An 18,178-nucleotide genomic window follows, 5' to 3' on the forward strand; every position below is an offset into this window, starting at 1 on the left:
GTACGCCTTTTTGATGACACGTTTAAAAACTAACTTTTTCCAGGTTGCATAATATTATACTGCAGAGTACATGGTTGTGGTAATACGTATTCCACATGTTGTGATAAACATGTGAAGTTCTGTTGTATTCTAAAGAATTTGAATTTTTGACTCTGTCTTCTGTAGTGGAGATACATATTACTATAGTTAATGGATTTCAGAGAGAAGTATTTTCTGGGGGTTAAATCCAACATTATGCAAGTGGATTTCCACTCACACAATGGGAGTTCCCCTTCCTCTCTGCACCCCAGAACTGTTCTGGAGGATCCCCCATTCTTTGCAGTAGATTTGGGGCAACAGTGGAGGGTCACAAGAAGGAGGAGGAATTTGATCCACCAACCATGTCCGTTGCATACAACCCATGATTCTTTATTGGACATAATAATTTTGAGTGCTATATATTCCCAAGGCATTGAGTCCTTCTTCATCTTGCTTTTGTTCTATTATCCATATATGTCAACACAGTTTTCATTGCAGGAACAAAGGAAATACAATAAACAAATGATAAAGCTCTTGTGTTTATTTGGGATGACTTGACTGTGCGAAAATTTCTCTGCTGGTGCTGGTTCCTCCTGAGTAAACAGATAACTTTGTTTCTTGTAGATCTCCCATGGCTCTCCATGTGCCAACAAATATTCCCCTAAATGATCATACTTTCTGTATGAACAATCTGTGATAGAGTTCATTGTGCTGAATTTGTAACTGACGCTTTTGTATTGCTGACTGGGCAAACTGTGTGACATTATTTAGCTCATGTATCATCGTTTGCTTTATTAAGAGATTGGGCTTGAATTAGAAGAGCTGTTTGCATTTATACCTTCTTATGTTCATTAGGAATGGAGGGGGTAGTTTATAGGCACTTATCCAGCTGGCACTTTAAAAGCACTTTAAGCATTTTCTTCAAAGTGTGGTTTGAGAGGACTGCTGAGTGATTTCTGTTTGTCTTAATTTCCACATTATTTGCATTTTGTCAGGCAAAAATCCCCCTTTTTAAAGTTTTAAGGGCGGAATGGTATAATGTGAGATATGAATCTTCTTTATTACTGGGACAAATTATGGATTCCCAGCTATTTTAAAGACCCTTAGCTAAGCTGTCTTATTTCAGTCAACAGTTTTTTTCCCAGTTACATGTACTCTTCATACAAATTTTTTTTTTTAGAATATATTTGAAAACTCTACATGCTTCTTCCAGCTAAATTATGCAATCTAGCTGAATTTTAAATGGGTTTGCCTGCCTCTGTTGTTAGCAATGATGGCAAATAATGTTTTGGCTACTGCATTTTCTTAGCTGAAAGGAACATCCATACATCACAGGACAAAATCCAAGTGTTTAAACACATGTTATTGAAATTCCTTAAATTTGTGGCAGAGTTCAAGAGGCTCACTAAATCATGCGAGTACAAAATGAGGTGCCTTTTGAAAGGGTCTACTTTTAATAATGCATTAATATTTATTTTAATTTGTAATATCCTTAAAGGATTAAACAACAGCTGACACTAAGCAGAATGATGTAAGTGGGAAGTGCAGATACTCTGTAAATGGTACAGTCAGATTCCATCAGTGACAGACAAGTAAAGAACGCCCTCATTCTGTGCAACTTCTCTGCATTTGTCTTGAGCTAGCCACCTGCATATGAATGAACACTCTTATCTACAGTGCAGCTGCTTGGAAGTATAGAAATTATTATAAAATAATGTGCTAATAAATAGTTTTTACTGTATCTGAATTGCTATACTATACCTGAATCTTGCTTTTTGGATTGGATTTCAGATATATAATTAATACCAAGACTTTAAAGGTCCTTTCTGGACTTGGGGAAACCTACTGTTTGTAAGCCAAATATCAGCATTCATGTTCAAGAGACACTTTTTAAATTTGCAGACTTTATTGATATTCTGATCAAAATAGCTAAAAACGAAAAGCAGTACTAGGAACATGTTGGAATTATTCACCAGGAATCTCTAGTATGTGTCTGTGTTGCAGTCAATGTCCGAAGTTTGGTGACTATTGACTTTTCACATATAAATGTTGACAATACGAGATGGCTAATGTTGTTGAAAGTGAGCTAAATGTGATTGGTCAGCATTCACTTGTGTATATCCAGCATCACATATAGGTCATTGGCAATGTTTCATCAGTGTGTATCTGCGGTTTTGGATATTAACAAAATTCCGTCATAGTTGTCAGCATTTCACTGTAATATACATGTTCACACAGCAGTAACAGATAAACAGTTACCTTGCAGAACAAGATAATTGAAATATGAGATCAAAAGAATAAGCTCCCCTGTGCATCTTGGAAATGTCTCTACTAAATATGTTTCAGGATTGTGTTGAATCTGGGAAATGGCAAATAGATATTATAGGAGAATGTGCTTTAAATTGTAGGTTTTCTTCCAACAATTCAGTTTTGCAACAGACCACCTGCTGAGTAACTCTGTGGACACTTGCAGCAACAAGTAGATTTTTACCAAGGTATGAGGTCTTGTAACTCGAGCTTTAACAGAGCCATTATACTATCTTACACCCAGTTCACCTCTTTGGTGGCTAGCCAATGTAAAGTTTGCAGAGTAGGGATTATACACTCAGACCAGTGAGCAAAGCATGTTGCCTCTGATAATGGCAAGTCAAAATCCCAACCCATCACAGAGCAAGTTGATAAAAATTTCATTGTTTATAGGATTGGGTCATATACAGAGCAATGAGGAGGACCACCTAATGTCTTGGAGTACCTTTCTTGGATCAGCTGAAAGTGAACTATTGCCTGTCGCTAATAAACAGAAGCTTACATGCAAAGCTTCTGTTGGCTGCAATAAGGCACCGGTAGTTGGACCGTTAAATGAGGTGTTCTGATGCTTCCACAGTTTCCCGTTCTCTGTAGATTTTAGCCTCTGCTCTTCAGTTTCTGAACAGCTGTTGCTTCCTGAAGTTCAATTTCACTAGTCCTGATGGCTATGTGCTACCTCCAGTACCAGAGGCAGTATGTAGATTATGCCAATTGATTTTTTCTGGATCTGACAGAAGTAGGGGGGAGGGGATGTTCAAATCTACCTGTGGCATGTGCTAGTGAGAGCTGATGTCATACTAAATTCTGCCCTTCATGCAGACCAAAGAAGGAAATTGTGAGGGGGAAATAAGTGTTGAGCCATTGGATGCGCTTGGCACCTGATCTCATAGCATCTCCTGCTGAATGGCAGACATTGATCCATAAGATAGGAAATTAAGCACACTCAATCAAGTAGGTTGTTTACAGTGAGGTGTTATGCTTCAGAAATATGAAGCTGGTCAAATAATTTTACCACATATTTAAAAAACACAGCCAATTTCACCATACTTTCTAGGTAGGGTACATGCCTAGTAGTGGTAATACAGTTTGGGAGTCCTGGAGGAATTGCAAGTGATACCGACATTTACTCTCGCAGCAGTACATGACTGCTAAACTCAGGGGCAAGGCAAGAAATTTGGGCTTAGATACCCCTGGACTTCAGCCCTGTAGCGCTGTAATGTAATTGCCCTATAGCTGCGCTGAGGATTGGGGCTAGGTGAGTAAGGTTCAGTGTCCCTGAAACCAAGCAGTGAAGTAAAGGGTAGAGGGGTATATTTATCTCTCCCTGACCACAGTGTATGGGGGGCTTTCAGTAGGAAGTTGCATTCAAGAGAAGTGTGTGCGCATCATCGTTGGACCCTAATAGCATAGGATGCACACAGGGATGCAGCAGGAGCAAAAATCTTGGCAACCACCTTATGTGAGTGGAAGCAACTTCCACTTATCTAAAAGCGCCCTTGGAATCAAGCCTTTGTTTTTAGAGGCTGGAACTGGCACAGTAGCTTCTCATAAGCCCCACCAGACAGCCTGACAAGGGATGGCTCATCAGTGATATGCGAAAAGGCATCTGTTAGCTGGGCAGAAAGACCACACTCGGTTGGAACTGTGACATCATCAGAGATCTGCTCTCACTGGTCATGTGTTTTCCAGTGTTCTGTTGCTGACTCTGCTGGTTTCTGGTGCATTATGCAGACATTAGCTGCCTTTCAATTACTAGTTACAGATTATTCTCCCCCTTCTTGTCACAGACTGGCACTAATACCCATAATTTTGTTATTTTTTTCTGGGACCTGCTGTTCTAGTGATCTGATTTGTCATTGATGTATCAGAAATTTGAGTGTATACAGAAATGTATTGGGCTGTCCTTTCATCCCTGTGGATTGTTAGACTGGTGTAAATCATTGTGGCCACGTTAATCTCAGAGAGGTAAGAAACCAAATAAGTGAGGTAATGTGAAGGCTGGCTTCTTCTGATATAAAGGCTTTGAGCTAGACAGAGCTCTATCTGGCACCATAGATCTTCATGATTGGTAACAATCTGACTGTTCTTAGTCTAATGGGTTTTTCTTTAATTTGAAAGTTGAACGCTATGCCAACAAGATGTGGCCTCTTCCATAATGAAAGATGAGCCAAATTGAATTTGCTTTCATCCGTTAGTGGACTGTACTGTCTCTTTCTGTTCAGAGGTAACTATTTACTATCCTGAAAATACAAAAATATAATAATTATAAAACTGTCTAGCCAGCACAAGGCATGAATGTTTCTAGTTGTACACTCAACGGTAAATAAAGTACACAACATGTTTCCGTGTGATCTTTAACATCAAAATTGTATTTGTACATTCACCACTTTCTCTTAATAGCTGTGGATGTTGTGTAAATTTATTTGTCTAGTATTACAATTGCCTATCAGTAGAACTTGGTAGTTAATATAATGATTTGTGCTAAGGATTACTTGCTTCTGTTGTTAATTTTTGACAGCTTTGCAAGTAGAGAGAATGAAAGCCATGCAGAAGAAAGCAACCCATTTTCTGTAAATCTGTGCTGACTTGCATAACTCATCCTTTGCAACCTGTTGACTCTTCGAGATTGATTATTGAACGCAACTCAGGCTGCAGAAATGCAGCCTGGCTTTGTGTGTGGGCTTGCTTTTGGTTTCTTCCAGCTTCTGGAGCTGGAGGTTGGCTGAGTCATGGATATTGTTGGAAGAGATGAGCATCTGCATTGTGGGTTTTAGCATCAGAACCACTGCCACATCAGCCTGAGCTAACAGTAGTATAAAAGCAGTGTTTCATAGAACAGGGATAGGGCTATCAAAGTTAGATTATTAAACCCTCCAGTTTTTAAGACTGATTTTCTTTTACCCTTCAGTCAGCAACTACACAGTTTAACATTGTAGTGTGCTTAGAAATGTTATTAGTTTCCACTGGAAACAAATACATCTGCTTGGGTGCAATCCTATGCATGTTTAACGAAACAGGTCCTATAACTCCCTGAATTCCCTAGCCAGCCACACAGCAAATCTCTAGTTTTGAAGAGCACATACTTTTAAAACATGCAGCAGTTAACTATATTGTTAAATGCTAAATTAGTTCACTTCTGAGCAAAGTAGTATTAGAAATAGATCTCAAACTGTCCTCAGGCAGAATTTTTCTCTTGCCAAGTGTGGCTGCTTTTAATTTGCATTGAGAAGCCAGTAGAGAAGGTTTTGTGTTTTTTTTTGCCAGATTAGAAATGTTTTTAACTGGTAGTTTATGTTGTCATTCACACTTTCTGCAGAAGGGAGTATAATTTGTGTGTTTTCCCATAACTGCCCCAGTATTATAGGTCATTTGGACTAAAAACTATATCTAGTCTCAAATACTCAGCCCATCAGCTACACATCAGAAATAAAATCACAATTTAAAATAGATGAGCCCCTAGAGCTGGCAAAACTAGTATGGGCAGTAATTTTACCTGCCCCTCCCATTTCATCTTTGAGGTTTAAATGTTAGCGTAGTAGCATTGGAAGCAACCACAAGGGAATAGCAACTATGACTGTTCTTTAATATCTGAAGCTTGAAGAATTCTGGTTTTAATCCAAAGGATCCCATCATGATTTAACGATGTATTTTACTAGTTTGCCAGTTAGTCTGTAATTCTTCTTCATGGTCTGTCTGCATCGCATACATGGGCTCTACGCCTGCGCAGAGCCTTGATTTGGGAAACTTCTGTAGCTGAGGAGTTTTGGCGGGAACCCTTCCTCCATTGTCCTAGTGTGCATGCCCCTAGCAGGTTCCCACTTATTCCCTTAGTTCCTTGAGACCGACATGTAGCCTCAGAACCAAGAAGAAATACCTTCAAAACCCAACATCGAGTATAATGTTGGGTATTGAACTCGAGTATGACACCGAAGAGGGGGCAGTGGGTGGGTTGTGTGAATGCACAGATGACCACTGAAAGAATTACAGTTACAGGTAGCAACCTGTCTTTCTTCTTCATGGTCTCTGTGCATCACACATATGGGCGAATAGCAAGCTAACTTACAAGGTTGTGGGTCAGTGTCCTGTTGTAGTACAGAATAAAGGATGGCATGACCAAAACAACAGTGAACTCTAGCCCAAACATCCAGTCTTTAATGTTTAACAAAAAATTTCCACTGAATACAACACATGTATAGATTCTTGTGTGAAATCTGTTTTCCAACAGAGCAGGGGGGGGGGGCGGGGAGAGAGAGAGAGAGAAAGAAAGAAGGAAAGCTAAAATCCTCATCAACTTATTTTTCTATTTTGTTTTAAAATGTTTTTTTTATACACACTGATAGGCAGTTTAAATCATATTTCATTGACTTTGATGCGGAAATCATTTCCACATATGTACACTTTGTTATTGTAAATGCTTTTCTGTAAGTTGTGGCTCATTTGAGCACAAGTTTTTTTAACCAAACAGAAACAACTATTACTATTTTTAAAAGGAAATATCTGAAGTATTTTTTCATTGCAGTTACACTGCAGTTTTGAACTGATCAGGTAAAATGAGCTCATTTCCATTTAGAGAAGCTGTCCAGCTGCTGTTCCAGTAGGAAAAGGCTTTATTCCCCTCCCCTCCCCAGCTCTTTTCATATTATACTATTTCTTTATTTGCTTACCTACTATTTTGAGTGATATGGCTATCATTTAAATGGCTATCATTAGTAATATTTCATAGTCTGTAAATTTGTGCTGGAATTTGAAGGCATTGTGAAGCAGCAAGTCCCCCAAGTCCTCAAGGACAAGAGTCTCTTACACTCGGCACAGAGCAAGAACATGGTAGAACTCGAAGGACGGGAGGGATTTCTCACATTTTGCTAGGATTTCCCCCTCACAACACTTAAGATCAATCAGGTGTGCCTTCCACATACCACGTTGGGACAGAAAGTTCATGATTATAAAGGAACGTTCTAGGAGGCAGCTCCATAGTTGCCAAACTACCATTTTGTAAAGATCCATCAAAGTCTGAGCCTGTAAAAGTTTGGCTTGGTTTTTAAAAGCAAATGTTGAAAGTGGTGATATAATAAATACTATATAATATAGTTTGTTTTGAAGACTTATTTTATTATGTTGTACATTGCCCACCCCAAGCCAGAATAGTCTTGAAATAAATACTGATCCATATTGTGGCCAGTACCAAGTTCTTTATTTCAGCACAGCTATTCATTTAGAATTACCTTTTCGTAGAAAGTATACATTGATATAAATAAGCAAAAATAAATGTATATTGAAATGATTGCCTTTAAACCCTAAATGTTTAGATGAAATAATTTCCTTTCAATCCTAAATGTTTAAAATAACAAATCTCTTATTTTAATAGGCTTCCTTAAGCCGGACGCATTGCTGATAGAATGAAAAAGTTCAAGAGGAGACTTTCCCTAACACTACGTGGCAGTCAGACCATTGATGAGTCACTCTCTGAACTGGCCGAACAAATGACCATTGAAGAAAACAGTAGCAAAGATAACGGTAAATATATACACTTCATTTAAACTTTTTATCAGGTATTACAGCATGATTTTATTGATCGTATCACTGTAGCAGGTTGGGTAATGAGTTTGGAATTAGTTATAGACATTCATTTTAATTTGGAATAAGTGTTGTTTTGGTAAAGTCTTTGTAGTGCATGCTGTTTAATTCTTGATATATTGTAGATTAGGTGTATTATAGATCTTCTGATATGTTATATTTCCGTGTTTCAAATTTCTGTACCGAGGTAACCCAGATGGTGTGCCAAGAAAAGCTGAATCTCTGACCTGGAGAAGTTATGCCTGTTCCCCTAATTTGTATATTTTTCATTAGTTTGGTAATTTGGCCAAAGCCCATAGGTCAGTGGTAGAGGTCATACTTCTCATGAAAAGGTCTCAGATCCAATTCCTTGCACAGATCTAGTTAAAGCAGCCTTTCCCAACCTGATGACCTCCAGATGTGTTGTACCACAATTCCCATAAACTCCCAATGGCTATGGTGGCTAGGAATTATGGGAGTTATGGTCCAGCACATTTGGAGGGCACCAGGTTGGGAAAGGCTAAGGGAATGGATCTCCAGTAGTAGCACTGGGAAGGACCTCTGCCAGGGGTCCTTGAAAACTGCTGTTGGTAGTCAGTGCTAGGTGAGATGGAACAATGGTCTAAACCGTTTCATAGATAGATTAAATCAGAGGTGGGCAGTAAGTAGATCTCCAGATGTTTGGGCCTTCAACTTCCAGAAGCCCCTGCAAGTATGGCCAATGGTCAGGAATGCGGGGAGTTGAAGTCCAAAACATCTGGAGATCTACTTTCTGGATTCAGTAGATAGATACATAGATGACAGACAAGTCAGATAGATTCATAGATAATTATCTTGCTTCAGCCAGTCATGTGGTGGGGGAGATGCGATGAGCTATGCTGGGTACTGAAGACCTATTCCCTGCCAGTTCAAAATCCTGCATAGCCTTCTCCGCCCTGCTCTGGATTCAGAGACAGGAATTTATTTGCAAATAAGAGAACCCACCTGGCCAGCTAAAGCTGAAGTTTCTTCTACCGCTGTTCAGAATTAAAACTGATGTACCTCTGTAGGAGTAAGAGTTGCTGCAGAAAATGTCAGCAAAACTGCAGCTGTACTTGCAGTTCCCTTAACTGCATGCTAATTATTTCTTGGAGTAGTGGTCACAGTTCATGTTTATGTGGGCTAGGGGTAGATAGAAAAGGTGCAGTTGCTTCATAATAAAGGTAGATGTTCATTGATTAGTCCTGGGAATGAATCACATTGCGCAATTCACCATCCAGATGACGGTTACTTCAGAAATGACTAATTTGCCAGAAAGCATTACTCTGAGAGAAAGAGATCTATAGCACTTAGCCTAATACATATATACGTTTGAAGCAGAATAGTCTTCCTTGCTCACACGCAGCTTTCTCTTTTACAAACAATTTAGAATGAATAATAGCTTATTATTATTGCACTTGCCGTTATGCAGCAAAATGATGGCTGCCATGTGTGCTTGCCTTGCTGTGTAACAGACAATAAGGTAATTCATCACTTATGTTTACTGCTCTCATTGAAAAGACATTTATGGAGTCATGGCTAGAACTGTCACCTCCTGCCTTTAAGAACTGAACCCTGCTGCTAACATTCGTTTTTAAGTGACTGTATGTATGTAGGAGCTAAAGGCCTTGGGGGAAGAAGAAACAAATCATAGCAGAAGGGAAGAGAACATTCTGTGTATGTGCATGTGGAAGAGTGTGTAGGAAGGAGAAAGAAGAGGGGGAGGAGTGCAAAGTACTGCAAGTAAATAGTAAGGCACAAAGGTAAATGTGTCTGCATTTGCCAAGCAAAATCAGGATCTCAAATTACCACTGCAGAATGGGAAGCTGCCATGTAAGTGAAGGAAACTCAAATTTGAACAGAGTTGAAACAATTCGCTCCTATAATTTAATTTCTTTGATAACAAATGATGGTTCCTAACTTGGTCTTGAGACAGGAGACCTTGCCTCCGATCTCAGTTAAGTTTAGACTAGGTGGCCATTTTAGGCTACTGCAGGGTTGGTCACCAAAGTAGTACCACGGTTCTTAAAATGGTGGCTGTTATTCAAACACACAGTGGTTCCTAGTTCTAACGCAGCTGTGTTTTTATATACTTTGGGCAGTATCCAATTCAGCACTATTACTAATGTAAATTACATTGTGCTAGTATAAGTGACCTCTAGCACATCGCCAGTAGCATTTGCTGATGAGCTGGGCGTTCCAGGCATTGTGCTAGAGATCACTTATGCTAGCATAATATAGCTGTATGGCTGAATTGGATACGGCCCTTAAAAAAACTGACAACTTACGATTTAAGATATTCAATATTACACTTTTAAGACTTTTAAAAATAGTTAATTTTAAAATGTTAAAAGAGTCCAGCTTAGCTGCCTCCTGGCTAAACATAGACTCCTGGTTTGGGCTGATGACATGTGTTTGAATTTACTTCCCCATTGAGAAACACAGAATGGCTCAGAGCAATATTTCTCTAGTTTTCTGGGGCAAATGTCCACCTGGAGTTGAAAAGCTGTCCCATGTTGCGCTATACTTCACATCAGCTCTTTATTTAGTAAGGGGGTAAATAATTCAGAGTGACATTTGGAAACAGCCTTTAGAGTAGCAACTTACTTTAAAAAGTCATGGGAAGAACAGGTTTGTCAGAACTCAGGCAGAATAGTCTTTACAAGTTTGGGGAATAGGATGTTTTCTTTTGTACAAAATAAGCCCCAGGTGTAAGTGCAGGAAGAAATGCTCAAAATTAATTTGTTTCCTTTTGATACAGTCATAGTAGATGTACTGCAAGGTTGTCAGGCCTGATTTAAACAAGGACCTGGGTGGGCAAGAAGAAGCTAACCATGGAGCATTGCAGAATTTGCTATGCCAGCATTGTAGGCACTTGGGTCTCTTTTAATCTGATCCTCAGCTATTATGTGTTTCCATGTCAGTGGAGTGCTCTGCTTATCCAGGCTATGAATCCCAAGCATACAAACACCCCACAAGCACAACAAAGGCATCCTGATGGTAGAAATATGTACCCATACCAAAAGATTTTCTTTGTGCCTCATGTATGTATGCCATGTACACTTATAGGAACAGATTTTTAAGGTGCTGTTTAAACAATATAGTGATTGCTCTTATGGCTCTGTTAAGGACCACTGTTGCTATTTCCAGTTTGCATTGACACTTACCTATAGTTCTTGCAGTACTGACTTCATTGTGGTAAAACATGCTCCATAAGGCTTACTGTTGTCATAAGTATCCTTATGGTTAAGTATCATAAGTATCCATAAGTATGGTTTCCTTTCAAAGTGATCCAGTGGCTACAAATATAATATACAGCTATATACTCCATATGACTACACCAAGGGTGCTGAATATATCGGTAGAGAGTTTCTCTGTCCTTTGACAGCCAGAGGGTTTATTTCGACATCTTGCTATATCAAATGCTTCCCAGTCTTGTTCCTAAGCAACCGCTTCATGCTGCATTGAGTGAGAATATCTCTGTTCTAGAATCCGTTGTTTCTCCTGGTTTTGTCATCTCTCTGTTATGAAGAAAGTGAAAGCTGTGTTACCTGACCAGTCTCCCTTTCCACAAATCATTATTTTGGTTTAATTTAAGCATTCTGCTTGAAGGGGTGGGTCATTTGAATCATCTTGAATTGATGCCTCCTAGAATATTTTATCTCTGATCTGAACAGATTCAAATTATGGGTAGCCCCTGCTTCCTTTAGAGGGCCAGAATATCCTGTTGGGGTGAGCAGTTGTCAAGAAAAATCTCCTTAGAGCTTCTTGTTGCACAGAAATAAAGCTACTCATGATGATCCTTGATGGCTTGAATCCAGAAAATGTAAAACTTAATAATCTAAAGTCTTTTATGGGATCTGTGGGAAAGTAGTAAAATTATTTCATCTTAAGAAGGAGCTTACTAAATATGAACCAGGGAGTTAAACCATTTAAAAAGTGGTTTTATTTCTGGTTGTTTGGACATTTTATAGTTGGGAGCAGTAGTCTCATTTTAAAATGTTATGGCTGACCAGAGCATGGTCTTAAGGCACATAGTTTAGCAGCCTTAGCTTGCTAAAGCTAAAAGCAGGCCAGGCTTCTGTTCAGGGTCTGGAAGGGAGATAACGTGCCTAGGAGTTCTTATGTATGACACTGTAAGTTCTGTCTTGGAAGAAAGTTGGGATATAAATGTAAGGCACAAGATGTGTGCCCTTGTCTCTCTGGATGGATAACTGGGTCATTATCCTAAACAGTTTTATCCAAGGGTGCTTCCAGACAAGCAGTGGTGTGGTGGAGCCAAGGCTCCCATGGTTGAACTGCTGAGATGTTTAGATTACCAGGGATGATGATGTCATCTGCCACCCCCCTCAGACTTCCCTATGCCCGGTGCACTTAGCTGCAATCCTCACAGCAGCTGATGTGTGTGGGGGGGGGGGGCAACAACAGAATGGATTTTCCAAGCAAAATATATTGTTGTGAGCTATCCTGTGCACACATACATAACACACACATGTCTAGCTATGGATCAACACAGCTACCTGCATTTTTGGATGCTCCATGGGTGTGTGGCTACGTGGACTGCCTTGATGACTGCTTGCACTTCAGAGTTTACCGCTACGGCACTGCAGACAAGGCTTTTATCGTGCAATTGCCCTGCCTCATTCGCAGAATTTTATAGGGGAAGACAACCAAAGTTTTCCACTTGTAACCGTCCCTCATTTTCTCACCACTTCATTTGCCTTCTTTCTTTCCACAAAAAAATCCATTAAGATGGAATAGATGGACAATGTCTTTTGATTGATAGCACTAGGAGCCATCTGGAAGCAACCTAATTTGGTCAGCTTGAGATCTCTAGTTTGTAAACACAATTGGTTACAGATGCATTTAGATAGAATGCAAATACTCCTTCATGTGATTTCAGTGGTAGTATTACTCTCAAGTAAAATATTCAAACATCTTCCTTATCTTAATAGTTTCCTTGGGGGGGATTCCCATTACTTTCTCCCCCCACTCTACCCGCCCACATGACTTCTCGCCTATTGCCTTGTGTTGGAAATCTATGTGGAACAGGGTCATGAAAAGGTACAAGAGGCTTTGGGATCATGGCCCAATGTGTAGATTTGATTTTTCCATGGTTCTTCCATAATTAAGAAATAAATAAGGAACTCTGTGCTCAGGTGATTTATTTTCCAATGCAAGTAAATGTTTTCAGACCTTTAAACCTATCTGTAGGTAAGATATTTCTGATATGCAGGGATCTCCAGTGATTTGTGTTTTTAATCCAAGTATTTCCCTTTGTTTTCATCGATATATTCCTGGAGATCCCTGGTTTAAGTTTGTGTACCTGAGCCACAAACTTAAAAAAAAAATTGTTAGTCACATTTAAATTAGCTCATTCTATGCCTACATAATCTCCCTTAAAAATTAAAAAAAAGGCATAGATCTAGTTCTTTGCAAGCAGGGGGAGGGGGGAAACTCATTGGCTATTCTCAGGTGCATCATGAGCAAATCAGGCAGACTCTTATGACAGGTCAACGATATCCACAGCACTGAAGGCAGATGAACTCTCCAAAATGCAATCCTTGCCCTATATCGTGGGTGGTTATGTAAAATACAGGGTGCCTGACAAGCTAGCTTGTTGCTTCATTCAGAGAAGTGAAGGGGAACAACTGAACATTACTATTTAATGAACACAAATGGATTGCGGTTGAACAATCGGATGTCTTTTTATAAACTCCTGTTAACATCAGTCTATTCAGTGGAAGCTTTTCACTGCAGCCTGCAAGTGGTTGTTGTTGTTACTTTATCAGGTTTCACCATGTGCTGTGGTGTTGTCAAATATAAGCTGCAGTGTAAAATATAGTATTAACATTTGATTCACTATGTGCTGCTTATCCTTTCTGAAACTACAGTTAGACAAGCAGAATGCTTCCATGTCTTGCTGAAGCATTCTGTGCATCTGCCCTTTTTCATGAAGGCATGATAGCTGTGAGGTCTCATGAGAAATCCAAGTTGGTGGATGGTGAGGCACAAAGGGAGGAAAGTTGGCTGTCCTCCCTCACTGCTGCTGCCCCGCCCCTTTTAGATGCTTTTCTATTTATCCAGCTCACTTTCTTTCCCATCCCCTTCAACCTTTTCATCCCATTGTTCTCTCAGCTTGCTTCCCCTCCCTTGGTTTCTCTTACCCCTGGGTCAATGCTCTGTAGGTTGGAATCCTCTCCTCCCTGCACTTGTGTCATTGTCATGGCTGCATCTTCTGTCTGCTAGAAGGTAGTTCCTTTTAATATAGGAGGGTTTCCTGCAGCCTGAGGCAATCTGCCACGCCTAACTAACTTTGGGCGGTTTTGTGCTTAAGCTTCATGCTTAAAGGATTCTGTGACAGAGGCCAGTAGCTTGCCTAGGTGGACCCTCCCTCCTAGTTTGCAGGGTGGCATTCTGGGGGGAGGGGTGTACTAATAAGTATAAGATGCCGCTGAAAGTAGTTGTCCAGGGGCCTAGCTTCCTCACCATAGGACAAGATGAGAGAGACATAGATTCGGTGACTTAGCTTTATTTAAAGGGGAATCAGGTGGCACAGGCAGCACTACAGAAGTCACAGCACTTAAGCTGAGGATTTATAGATCAGTTAACTTGACAGCTAACGGCTCAGGGCTTAGATTAAGGAACAGTTCAGAAGCAAGTACATAGTCATATTCAGAGACTTAACTCTTAGAACAACATTAGGGTTCAAAGCACTTAGAGATCCAGGTTCACAATACAAGATTAAAAAACAGGCTATGGTTCACAATTCAAGAGGCATCAAGGCTAAAGCCCCAGGCAAAAATAAAGACGTTCCCAAAAGCAGGATCTCCATGATCAAGAGCCCCAAGCTGACTTGGGTTTAGGGTCAAGAATAGTTGCAGCCAGGCAGAGGCCTTGCATTTCCTTGTATAGGATTGCTACATGGCAGGGGTCCAAGCTGAACGAAGTGCAGGATTCATGAAATAGCCAGGCCAGCAAACCAACACCCAAGTAGAAATATTCCTAGATACAGGGTCTCTACACACAGGGGCCATTTAACTAACTCAGGTTCAGGATACAGAACAGGATTAGGCTGGTTGGGACTCCCAAGTGTCACAAACAGGAAGACCTGGCTAAAGGAATCCTAAGGAGCAGAGACATTTCCCCTCAGGTTTTCTACTGAAAAGGGCCCCTGGCAGAATCTAGTTCAGGAGACAGACCTACAATCAGACAAGGCTAGTAATACACCTGCAGTACAGACAAGGCTAGTAATACAGAGATCACATCCAACAGCAGAGTTGGCATTGGAAATCTCTACTGTATGGCTGGCAAAACAACAGTCTCAAAAGTCACTAATAGTCCAGACTAGAAAGCAGTCTGGACAATCAAAGATGAATGTACTCAGCTCATGGCAGACAATAATCCATGGTCTTTGAGAAGACCAGCATTATATTCCATAGCAGGTTTTAACAATACAAGGTTAAACAGACAGAGGTCCAGAGTGGATGTTGAGAGCATTTTGATAGTCCAGTTGATGGAAGTTCCAGTCAGAAAGTATAACAGGCACTAAAAGACAGAGTGGCTGTTCCCTAACAGGAAAACAGACAAAGTCCCAACTTCCTTGTGCACCATCAGTTGCCCGTTTGGAATTTTCATCTTACACGATTCTCTGCAAACACAAACAGATTAGGATAAAGTGTTCAGCAAAGGAATACCATTGTAGAAGAGGAAGAAGAGATCTAGGCAATAAAAGATACAGACACCAGCAAGCCTTCTTTACCTGTGTATCAGCTTATAAACAGGGGAGTAGTTTCCAAGCTTATTAATAATTACTCTGTTCCAGCAACTGAACTTGACCCATAAACAATCAATACGTCAAAACAGGGTGTTTCTGCTCTGTCCTTTTGGGCTGATGCTGCAGGCAGAGATACAACCTTAAACACTCCTCCTCCCCTTGTGCTTCGTTGCCATAAAATATTTCTCTGGTAATAAATCAGACCCTGGCTCAAGGCCACATCTTGCAGCTGCATTTGATAAGATGTTTCACTCTTTTAAATCCAATCCCTCTTTTTGCCTGTAATTAGCTGAGAGGTTGGACAGAGATGAACATGACTGCTATCTTCCCACAGCAATACTGGATTCTGCAGTATGCTTACCAAATCTGAAGCGAACTCAGGTTCAGAGACTGCAAGGCCTACCAGGCCAAAGCAAATCCTAGCAGTAGTAGCAGTACCAGGATGCTATCAGGATTGGATTTTTGCTCTGGCAGTGCTGCCCAAATTTTATTATATAGGAGGCAAGCTTACCTGTTTCATCCATTCATATAACTTAATTCTAGGTGACTCCAAAATGATCAAGGGGCTGGAGCAACTTCCCCATGAGGAAACGTTACACCATTTGGGGCTCTTTAGCTTAGAAAAAAAGGTAATTAAGTGGGGACATAATAGAGGTCTGTAGAATTGTGCATGGTGTGGAGCAAGTGAATAGGCAGATGTTTTTCTCATTCTCTCATAGTACTAGGACCCAGGGTCATCCAATGAAACTGAATGGTGGGAGATTCAGGATAGACAAAAGGAAGTATTTCTTCACACTTTCTGAATTCTACACTGTAGATTTTGCTTACACAAAATGTAGTGATGGCTGCTGACTTGGATGGCTTTAAAAGAGGATTAAACCAATTTGTGGAGGATAAGGTTGCCAGAAATATTGACTCCCCCTATTATAGACCACTATGATTTTCAGGGGAGTCCCATCTGGCAGCAACATGGCAATGGGCCTTCTCTGTGGTGGCACCCTCGGCTGGAATGACTGCCCCTCAACACTAACAATCATATGGTTTTGATGATGGCGCTTGAGTGCCGTTTTTTTTGGTAGAAAGGTGGGGTACAAATCAAATAAATAAATAAATAACTTGTTTGCCCTGGCTTTTCCCAACTATTAATTTATCTAAATGCTGTTATGCTTTTAATGATGTATTGTTTTACAATGTGTTGTGAACCTCTTTGGAATTTTTAACGTGGGAGGAGGTATATAAACTTTCTAAAATAAATAGCAAAATAAGCTAACAATGGCTAGTAGTCATGACACCTGTAGTATCAGAGGCAATGTGCCTCTGTATGTCAGTTGCTGGGAGAAAGAGGGTGCTGTTGTGTTCATGATTATATGATTCCCATAGGCCTCTAATTGGCCACTGTGGGAACAGAATGCTGGACCACATAGGCCTTAGGTCTGATCCAGCACAGGTATTTTTTATCTTCTTACATTGTTCTTCTAAAAAGATAAATAAAGAGGTCTTGAAAAATGTCACATTCCTAGGTATCATTGTCAAATTAGTAGGGCATGAGGGCCCTGGGTGCAGGGTTAAACATTTAAAACAAATAGATGGAGCCAAAATAGAGGACCACTCAGTTCCTTACAGTTTTCTACATAGAAACAATCTCCTTGTAGAAAAGCATCTGTATACAGTGCAAACGTGTGTGTTACTGAAGGTAAGCAGATTACAGTTAGGGATGTACGAAAGTCACTTACCTTTTCGCAGCTTGGCTTCGCAGTGGGGGGGAGGCGCTTCGCTTTTCCCCCCGAAGTTCAGGCGAAGGGGGGGAGGCTTCCTGCCTCGCCCGGCCGAAATTCAGGCTGTGGGGGAGGCTTCCTGCCTCGCCCGGCCGAAATTCAGGCCGGGGAGAAGCGCCCCGTCTCCCCGGCCACGAAACAAAAATTAAAAAAAAAAAAGACCCCGTGATAGGCTACGTGACGATTTACGTAGCCTATCATGGCTAGATTTCCAAAGTCAGCCGTGATAGGCTACGTAAATCGTCACGTAGCCTATCACGGGTGTGTTTGGTTTTTTTTTACTTTAGTTTTTTTTTTTTTTGCAATGGCGGCGGCGGCAGCCGGTCAGGAGACCGGCCGCCGCCCCCGCCCACGACAAACCACCGCCGGGACCCACCGCCGGGAGGGATATTCACCAAAGGTAAGTCCCGTCCCGGGGGGTGTGTGGAGAATTTCACCGCCGATTTCGGGGGGCCAAATGCGTTGGTGCTCGGCCCCCCGAAGATTTGGGGAGAAATTCTCCACCATCCCTAATTACAGTATACATAGAAAAAATGTAGTCTGTGAAGAGGCGCATTTACAGAAAGAAAGAAAAGAGTAAGTGGTTCTGCACTCTTTGAGAAGATTTAGCTAATTATGTTAATTTTAGGGTTACCATTATGTTAATTTTAGGGTTACAATGGATCCAGCGTTCACATAAGAACATAAACTTGGAGGCTTCAGAGGCAGGCATATTTTCTTGGAAGCAAGT

General features: G+C 40.7%; 1 protein-coding gene across 1 annotated transcript in view; it reads left to right on the top strand.

The window, feature by feature from the left end:
* Nucleotides 1-18,178, top strand: part of CDK17 (cyclin dependent kinase 17) — a 92,258-nt gene that overhangs the window by 25,120 nt on the left and 48,960 nt on the right. Inside the window, exon 2 of the mRNA XM_084810219.1 lies at nt 7,691-7,839. Coding sequence (XP_084666345.1) covers nt 7,722-7,839 — 118 coding nt within the window. The 5' untranslated portion in view covers nt 7,691-7,721. The remainder of the gene's footprint in view (nt 1-7,690; nt 7,840-18,178) is intronic.

The sequence above is a fragment of the Heloderma suspectum genome, chromosome 7 (assembly GCF_057233095.1).
Source record: "Heloderma suspectum isolate Gila_16-S chromosome 7, 16-S_ref, whole genome shotgun sequence".
Lineage (NCBI taxonomy): Eukaryota > Metazoa > Chordata > Lepidosauria > Squamata > Helodermatidae > Heloderma > Heloderma suspectum.